This window comes from Bidens hawaiensis, unplaced genomic scaffold (assembly GCF_021521415.1).
Source record: "Bidens hawaiensis isolate Kalapana, Puna unplaced genomic scaffold, B.hawaiensis_p1.1 tig00000904_1, whole genome shotgun sequence".
In the NCBI taxonomy this organism is placed as follows: Eukaryota; Viridiplantae; Streptophyta; class Magnoliopsida; order Asterales; family Asteraceae; genus Bidens; species Bidens hawaiensis.
This window is the reverse complement of record NW_027491052.1, coordinates 1,258,866-1,268,784: the sequence shown is the minus strand read 5'-3', so window position 1 is coordinate 1,268,784 and position 9,919 is coordinate 1,258,866. Positions and strand designations below refer to the sequence as shown.

Sequence of the window (9,919 nt, the reverse complement as noted above, 5' to 3'; positions counted from 1 at the left end):
AAGGGGCTAGAGTGTAACTTTTATAATATGTTAACAAAATCCTAGCCCTCCTCCTTGTTCCAGCCGATCGCAACAAGGGCAGCAGCTCAAAGCCTTTGTTTTTCTTTTTTCCGCCAAGATTAGGATATAAAACTTCAATTCAAGGTTAGTCTAACGTCCATGCAAGTCTTTTTCACCATTGAACCGGTTATCGAACACGTTAGGGTTGAGTTTTGATGATAACAGTTTGCTGACAGATTCGTATACTTTTATTGTAGAATCTGTAATGCGATGATAATCCATTGTTTTTGATTGATTCTTGTTTCCATGAGGTTCTACTTTGAGTCTAGTTTCCAAAAAGGTATAATATGTAATTTTTGGACGAGATTTGAATGGCATATATGAATTTATAAGATCGAGTGTCAAAGCTGATGCGGGATGACGGATTCTGGTCTGTCTTCCCGACATCATAACTCTTTTTCAACAAGTTCAAATTAGTTGATTCCACTTCTGGAACTTAATATTTTGAGTTAAGAATCAAACCCAATTGGAATCGTTTAATATTTTATAAAAAATAAAACCATTTTGTTGCGTACTGAAATAATTGCACGTACCTTTCTGTGTTGGAGGAATTTTTATAATTTTTTTGTCCACTAGAAAAATATAATAAAAATATTTTTATAAACCTAAGACATTTATTAAAGTCTGGTAAAAATTTAATAATTTGTTTCAAAGGTTATCCTATGTAATTAAATGCATCTTCGCATGCTAAAATCTGCACGTTTTACTTGTTATTGATCGATAAGTTCGTTTTAGGCTTAACCGGTGGATGTTCAATTGTGTTCTTGTCGGGGCTGTTTGAAGTGAATTTTTGCTAGGTGTGTCCCGTATATCATACTTAAAAATCATGTTTATTGGTGTTCGTTAGATTGGTCAACTAGTTGTAGCTTGATTGTTAGTGTTCGGTTGACTAGAATTGTAGCTGATGCGTTTAACGTAAGGGTTGAAGTGATTAACGACCAATTCAGCATGGGGGAACTTGGTTTGATGTACGGACTGTTGAAAACTCATTTTTATAAGTTATGGGGCTGAATTGGTTGTCGGTTACTCAAACGGGTCGATACAACGCACAATTGCGTTTATTGAATAATTGGTACGGTGTACTTGTGAGTTACCAACCCATTTGACTTGTGTAGCGTCGTGTGGACTTGTTGGCTGTGATTTTATCATATTGGGTCCACACGGGGCTAAGTTGGATGTTAACGGCCTAAACGACTCTTAAACGCGCGTGTTAGTGTCACCTAGTGCTTCCGGGGAATATCTAAGGGTCGTGTTGGTGAATGTAAGGCCCCGGGGGCTGTTATGATTGAGTTTGATGAGGTCGAGGCTTTAGGTAACTCGAACCTTGTTAGAACGCCTCGTAGGATAAACGAGTCATTTCGATGTCGATTGTAATGCTTGTATGTAAACCGACAGGTGTTTGAGTTTTGGGATTTCTTAGGGATTATCTAGCTTGTGGTGAATACGTGTCTTGAGTCAGGTGAGTTCATGATGCCCCCTTTTTACACTTTTAAGATTTTGAGCTAGCATGCACACCTAAGCGATTTTGCTTGATGAATTGTTTAAAATTATTTTGGATTGGCTTACTTGTATAGGGTAGGCCTTGAGATGATATTATCGTATGTACGTATGTATTATTGTATGGCCAATATTTTGCGATGTTAGTAGTCGTTGTCGACTACGGATATTACGTATGCTTACTTTGTGTTTGCATACGTTGGATGAGATGTTACGTGTTTGGGTTGTACGTGTGCTCGACCCTGATGTTAATTAGTCGTTATCATCGAAGGATGTTTGCGTATGACTACCTTGTGTTGCATACGTTGGATGAGATGTTACGTGGTTGGGTTATACGTGTGCTCGACCCTGATTTTATTACTTGGATGTTTATATATATATATATATATATATAGGAATGTGATTATAAAGATGTTGATATATATATAGGGATATGATTATAAAGATGTTTATATATATATATATATAGGGATGTGAATATAAAGATGTTTATATATATATATATATATGAGGATGATTATTTATTGATGATTATGGCCTAGCTGATGTATCCCATTTATTTTTAAAATCCTTGGAATGACTATTATGATTATTAATTATTGATGTTATTTATTAAAAATTGAACTCACTTAGCTCAAGCTAACTTTGTGTGCATGTTAGTGTGAGTTTCAGGTTAGGAGGATGATGCCTTACTACTTGAACGTGCATGAAGCTACTTGGACGGTGAAGGGCATAGTTGGAAGGAAGCTTTAAATATTAAATATTTCTTTTTAAACAAATACATTACAATTTGGTTTCGGGCATAATTCCCGGGTTTTGGGTACTTGTTTTATTAATTATGATTTTCCGCTGAATTATACTCTGAATTGGTTATTTTAATGGAATGAATTGTTTTCGAGTTTAAGTATTTTTCTAAGCATTTTGTATGAATACCAACTGTAGGACTCCCGGGATTCAGGGTCTTACACTCTCCCTCAAAGAACGAAACCGGAAAGAAACAAAGATAGCTTAACTCTTCAAAAAAAACAAAAAAGAACAAAACAAACACACGAAAACTACAAAGTTCCTAAACATGCTAAATTTTTACGGAGTCGATAGCTAGACTCGTGCTCCCCACACTAGATCATGGGGTAGAGGTCCACAACCTCCAACACAGTCTCGACCGGCTCACCCAAATAGTGTTTCAAACGGTGACCGTTTACCTTGAAGATGCGTCCATCCTCATGGCCAATCTCAACGGTACCATAGTCAAACACATGTCTCACACTAAAGGGGCCGGACCATCGGGATTTCAACTTCCCGGGGAATAAACGAAGGCGAGAATTGTAAAGCAAAACACGATCGCCCACTTGGAATTGTTTTTGGTCCTTCAACCGGGCGTCATGAAGCTTTTTGATCCTCTCCTTGTAAATCTGTGAATTCTCATAAGCTTGGCCACTCAACTCCTCAAGCTCACGCAACTGACCCATCCTGTTTTTACTCGCGCATGCAAGATCAAGATTTGCACTTTTCAATGCCCAATATGCTTTATGCACGAGTTCAACAGGGAGATGACACACTTGCCCGTACACCAATTTAAACGGTGTCGTACCAATCAGTGTTTTGTAGGCGGTACGGAAAGCCCACAGTGCGTCATCCAATTTCTCGGACCAATCCATATGGTTCTGACTAACCGTTTCTCCAAGATCCTCTTGATGCCCCGATTCGTGACCTCAACCTGCCCACTCATCTACGGGCGATATGGTGTAGAGAAGCAATGATGGACACCATACCGGGATAATGCCTTTTCCAACTGGGCATTACAAAAATGTGTCCCTCGGTCACTAATTAGTGCTTTGGGGGCACCAAAGTGAGAGAACAACTTCTTCAAGAATTTCACCACCCTAGCATCATTTGTGGGCAAGGCTTGCGCCTAAGCCCATTTCAAAACATAATCAATGGCCACTAGGATGTAACAGTAGCTGAAAGAAGTCGGGAAAGGTCCCATGAAGTCGATGCCCCAGACATCAAAAACCTCGCAGACCTGAATCGGTCACTGGGGCATCTCATTTTGTGATGAGATGTTGCTCGCCCTCTGGCAAGCATCACAAGACTGCACCATGTCATGTGCATCACGGAATATGGTTGGCCAGAAAAAACCGGCGTCAAAGACCTTCTTCGCCGTGGATGTGGCTCCATGGCGTCCTCCAGTCGGGCCTTCATGGTAGTGTTTCAGGATCTTTCTAGCCTCATCACCAAACACACGCCTACGCACGAGCTGATCGGCACCATCACGAAACAAGTAAGGATCCTCCCAAAAATAATGCTTCACATCAGAAAAGAATTTCTTCTTTTTATGGTGAGTCAGACCCTTAAGCACGATACCACTAGCAAGAAAATTCGCAATGTCGGTGAACCAAGGGTGATCCTCATCACGTGTCTCGAGATATGCATGAGGAACTCGTGGGGGAAATTGTCATTTATATGAACCCCCACTTGTTCCGATGAAGCTGAGCACTCAAGACGGGAGAGGTGATCGGCCGCGACATTTTCAGCACCCTTTTTGTCACGAATCTCAATGTCAAACTCCTGTAGCAATAAAATCCAACGAATAAGTCTCGGCTTCGCATCCTGTTTACTGAACAGATAACGAAGGGCTGCATGATCCGTGACCACAATGGTCTTAGAAAGGACAAGATAAGACCGAAATTTATTGAATGTGAAGACAACAGCAAGGAGCTCCTTTTCAGTGGTCGTGTTATGCTCCTGCGCATCGTTCAATGTCCTTCTCACATAATAAAACAGGTGAAAGTGCTTATCCCGCCTTTGACCTAAAACCGCCCCGACTGCAAAGTCACTCGCATCACACTTCAACTCGAATGGCAAGGACCAGTCGGGGGCAACCATGATAGGGGCATTCACCAATTTCTCCTTCAACAGCTCGAACGCTCGAAGACATTCGGAGGAGAAAACGAACGGGGCATCTTTCTCGAGGAGTTTCGTCATCAGGCGGGCGATTTGGGAAAAGCCCTTTATGAATCGCCGATAAAATCCCGCGTGACCGAGAAAACTCCTAATAGACTTCACCGAATTCGGTGGCGGGAGCTTCGAAATGGTGTCAACTTTGGCTCGATCAACCTCAAGCCCCGCCTGTGAAATCTTATGCCCTAACACAATGCCCTCCTTCACCATGAAGTGGCATTTCTCCCAATTAAGAACAAGGTTGGCCTCCTCACATTGGGCCAACATTCTCTCTAAATTTTTCAAACAATGATCAAAAGAACTCCCGAAGACAGAAAAATCATCCATGAAAACCTCCATGGAGTCCTCGATCATATCATGAAAAATCGCCAACATACATCTCTGAAACGTGGCTGGGGCACTACACAGTCCAAAGGGCATCCGCCGGTAGGCGAATGTGCCATAGGGACATGTGAATGTCGTCTTCTCCTGATCCTCATGAGAGATGGGGATCTGAAAGTATCCTAAAAAACCGTCAAGAAAGCAATAGTACATCTTTCCCAACAGTCGCTCCAACATCTGGTCAATGAAGGGGAGTGGAAAATGGTCTTTCCTCATGGCATCGTTGAGTTTGCGGTAGTTAATGCAAACTCTCCATCCCGTGACGGTACGCGTAGGAATAAACTCATTCTTCTCATTCACAACAACCGTCATACCGCCCTTTTTCGGGACGACCTGCACCGGACTCACCCATGGGGAATCAGAGATCGGATAAATCAATCCAGCATCGAGAAGCTTGATGACCTCTTTCTTCACAACGTCTTGCATATTAGGGTTGAGACGCCGTTGGTGCTACACCACGGGTTTGTACTCCTCCTCCATCAAGATCTTATGGGTACAAAAGGATGGGCTGATCCCTTTTATATCCATGATCTTCCAGGCGATCGTGTGTTTGTGCCCTTTCAAAATTGTGAGCAACTTTACCTTCTCCTCGCTCGACAAACTAGCAGAAATGATAACAGGCAAGCGGGACCCATCCTCCAAAAAGGCATACTCCAAATGGGATGGGAGCCTTAGGCTCGGCAACGCGATCAACATCCTTAATCCTCTCTAAACACTCAGGAGGCTCGTGATCCACACCACAGACCAACTCCTCAAATAGAGGTCCACTGACCAAGTCAGAAATCCCTCCAACACACAACTGAGTATCCAAAGAGTACTCCTCACTCGTGTCCTGTATGTGCTCACAAATGCAAGAATCGATAGTATCAATGTAGAGCACGTCATCATGATCATGTGGGTGGCGCATGGATCTCCCAATATCAAAGGTCACCTCCTCGTCTCCAACTCTAAGAGTGAGTATGCCGGTGCAGACATCAATGAGAGCTCTAGCAGTGGCTAAGAAAGGTCTACCTAGGATGAGTGGTACATTTTTATCCTCATCCATGTCCAAGATCACAAAGTCAACAGAAAACACAAATTTGTCGATTTTCACAAGCATATTCTCAACTATACCTCTCGGGTATTTCACCGAGCAGTCGGCAAGCTGAATGCACATGCGAGTAGGCTTAGGCTCACCCAGGTCTAGCTTTGCAAAAACAGAATAAGGCATCAAGTTAATGCTAGCACCTAGGTTGGCTAAAGCGTTACTAACCGAAAAACTACCGATCAAACATGGAATGGTAAAACTGCCCGGATCGGTCATTTTTTTGGGCAGTTTATTTTGAAGGACCGCTGAACACTCCTCATTCAAAGTCACACAAGAAAGCTCCTCTAATTTCTTCTTATTCGAGAGGACCTCTTTCAGAAACTTAGCATACTTAGGAATTTCTTTCAACGCATCGAGAAACGGAAGATTAATGTGAAGCAACTTAAAAAGTTCTAAGAATTTCCCGTACTGCTCTTCCATCTTCTACTTCTTCAAACAGCCTGGGTATGGAATGGAAGGAACATAAGTCCTGACTGGCTCACTGGTTTGTGCGGTACTTTCTAGGGTTACCCTCGGGTGCACCTCACCAGGAGTCTCAGTCTCGATCTCATAGGCAATCGGTTTTGGTGTGGAAACCGATGCATCAACAGGAATGGTGGATCTACCACTCCTTAGGGTAATCGCTAGCCTCAGCATTCAGATTAATCTCAGTGTTACTCGAAAGGCTACCCCGTGGTCTCGCAGAGAGGAGCTGAGCAATTTGTCCAACCTGATTCTCAATGGTCTAAATGGACGCTTTCTGATTCCTCAACTCGAGATCGTGTCTCTAGAGAGTCTCATCAATCTTCAGGTTCCTCTGTTCAGCCAATTTGTTTGAGGTCTCGGTTTTAGCCAAAAGCTGAGTCAAAAGATTTTCAACACTAGACCCACCACTAGACTGACTGCTACTGCTGGGACCCTGAAACTGAGGCTTTTGCTAGTAAGACTGGTTCTGGGGTTGACTTTGGTAATTTGGATTTCGGTCAAACCCAGGTGGCTTTTGATTCTGATTTTGACTGCCACCACCATCTTTCCAACTGAAATTTGGGTGGTTTCTCCATCCCTGGTTATAGGATTTGCTGTAGGACATCAATGAGAGCACGTCATCATGATCATGTGGGTGGCGCATGGATCTCCCAATATCATCGGTCACCTCCTCGTCTCCAACTCTAAGAGTGAGTATGCCGGTGCAGACATCAATGAGAGCTCTAGCAGTGGCTAAGAAAGGTCGACCTAGGATGAGTGGTACATTTTTATCCTCATCCATGTCCAAGATCACAAAGTCAACAGAAAACACAAATTTGTCGATTTTCACAAGCATATTCTCAACTATACCTCTCGGGTATTTCACCGAGCGGTCTGCAAGCTGAATGCACATGCGAGTAGGCTTAGGCTCACCCAGGTCTAGCTTTGCAAAAACAGAATAAGGCATCAAGTTAATGCTAGCACCTAGGTTGGCTAAAGCGTTACTAACCGACAAACTACCGATCAAACATGGAATGGTAAAACTGCCCGGATCGGTCATTTTTTTGAGTAGTTTATTTTGAAGGACCGCTGAACACTCCTCATCAAAGTCACACAAGGGTATTATATGCAAAACAAGGATATATGCAAAACCAGGGATGGAGAAACCACCCAAATGCACCACCATCGACATGAAGAACACCCTTAATGGAAGGAATACTACGAGGCGGATTATATGCAAAACTCTTTTTAGCAGCTCGCTCCAAGACATCCAACGCCTCATTGGGAGTACACCTACCGAAATCTCCTCTCGCAACCTGATTGTCACACCCTCAAAATCCACTAACGGAGTTTTACCGTCAGAGGGTGTGAACTAACAGGATCGGAATCATTAGTTATAATCAAACCATAAAAACGTTTAAATGAAAATAAGTGCGGAAGCGTAAAACCATAGAAACCGATGTTGCGTCACGCAGGACGACTTAAAAACCCAATGATAACAGTTTAAAATAAGTTTGCATAATTAAAAGTGTTTCAAGCAATGCATGATCCTAAACCGCACGCCCGCCTCGGCTACCTGAGAATAACATACTAAAAGTGTCAACACAAGGTTGGTGAGTTTACAGTTTATATAAAATAAAGCGTTTAGCGTTTGCGTTCAGCGTTTTGCGTTACAGCGTTTTGCGTTACCAGATAGTGTTATGTCAATTATATATCTATAGGTAGCTAGCCTATAAAACAAGTATCACTAAGTGTTCGACACCGAAGTTGACTGTTTATCATTTGCCTTGCCACCAGGTCTATCCCGACCATGGTATGTGTTTAGCCAAGATTACACCCACTCGACCTCCAGCCTAGTTTAGCGTTGGGTGGGGTTTGTCAAACCCAGTAGTACTACTCAACAATGACTCGCTATTATCCAATATTAAACGGTTCGATGTGAATGAAGGACTTTAGTTAACGCGTTTGCCACTTAGTCTTTACAAGTGATATATAATCTATATTAACAAAATCTTAAATGCGTTTTCGGAGTATGTTATCTCCCCCAAGTGAAAAGCGTTTAAAAAGTTTAAAAAGGGGAAAGTGAAACTCACTGTTTGCAAAGAATTCCCAAAAATAAATCACCAAGTGATGCGCGTCACAGAAAAACTCTCTCTAGCGTTCTAAAACAACAAAGAGATTTTTCTAAGTGTCGGAACTATTATCGAGTCTCTAGACTCGGCACATACTACCTATGCACACAATGTGTTTCGTGTTTCGTTTGTGAATCATGTGTGACTTTAACAAGTACATTTGTGATACATTACATGTGTGAGCAATTATTTTCGTGTCATATACTAATAATGTACATCACTAGCAATTACTCCCCGTGAGGGCAATTTGGTCACACATAACAATTAACTAGCAATTATTCCCCGCAAGGGCAATTTGGTCAAAACACGACAATTAATTAGCAATCATTCCCCTCAAGGGCAATTTGGTCAAAACACGACAATTAATTAGCAATTATCATGTTTCATGCAACTTTTACAAAATTCAGCAACTAGTTTCTTAACGACATAATTCTACTTGTAAAACTAGTCTATTCCACCGATCATAGAATCTCAATTAATTTACCAAAAACCATCACAAAAGCATGTATGTGTTAGGTTTCCAGAACATATTTTTTTGTATTTTTATTCCATATATATTTCTCACAATGACCAATTTACCACAGCAAACTCACAACAGTCAAATTTATGCGCAACAGAATGTTATTTGAAATTCCCGTTAAAAGAAAAATCCAACAAATGCGAGACCACTTGGGTTAGATTCCTAACTCAACAAGTCAACTTCCAGAAGTGGAACCAACCCAATTGGTCTCGTAGTTCATGAGATATCATGTTTACAAGATAACCTAACAGCAGGTCTCACAATTCAGATTTGCACAACGATTTTGTAAAATCATAAAAGTTAACTTTTACACGTTCAAAATTTGCAAATTTATATTCTTTAGAAACTAGACTCAACCTAGTTTACTGTAGTGTCAATTATCTCGACCAATATTCACATTTACACCCCGTTACAGTCAATTGAACATCAACAACACAATCTGTCCAGAAACTGTTTGCAACAAAACTCAACATATTAACCATCTATAGACCACAATTCATTCATATAACATTCTAGACACCATAACCACTATCCATGCATATCAATTACACCATACATACATGGTTAGGGTTTTATTTGATCTCAAAATCAAAGACACAACCAATTAACATGTAATAATATCAATTCTAGTTATCAAATCATCATCAATACATCATCAAATCAAACAAAAATCATATGAACACAATATATGAAATTTTTGGAATCTAGGGTTTGTAATTAACCCATTAAAAATCGAAATTAAGTATAAAGGATGCATAGGATAGTCGTTTATACCTTCCTAGCACCTTAATCTTCAATTGAAAAGCTTGAAAATTGATTGTATGTATGTGTGTAAGT

General features: G+C 41.1%; 1 protein-coding gene across 1 annotated transcript; it reads right to left on the bottom strand.

Annotated features, from left to right (window-relative positions):
• Positions 1 to 2,675: 2,675 nt before the first annotated feature.
• On the bottom strand, positions 2,676 to 3,215 carry LOC143544949 (uncharacterized). Its single transcript, XM_077036921.1, has one exon. It carries the CDS (start codon positions 3,213 to 3,215, stop codon positions 2,676 to 2,678), a length of 540 nt encoding a protein of 179 aa, XP_076893036.1.
• Positions 3,216 to 9,919: the final 6,704 nt, after the last annotated feature.

Coding starts and splice junctions, on each gene's coding strand:
- LOC143544949 (XM_077036921.1), bottom strand. CDS start 3,215: ATGGATTGGTCCGAGAAATTGGATGACGCACTGTGGGCTTTCCGTACC.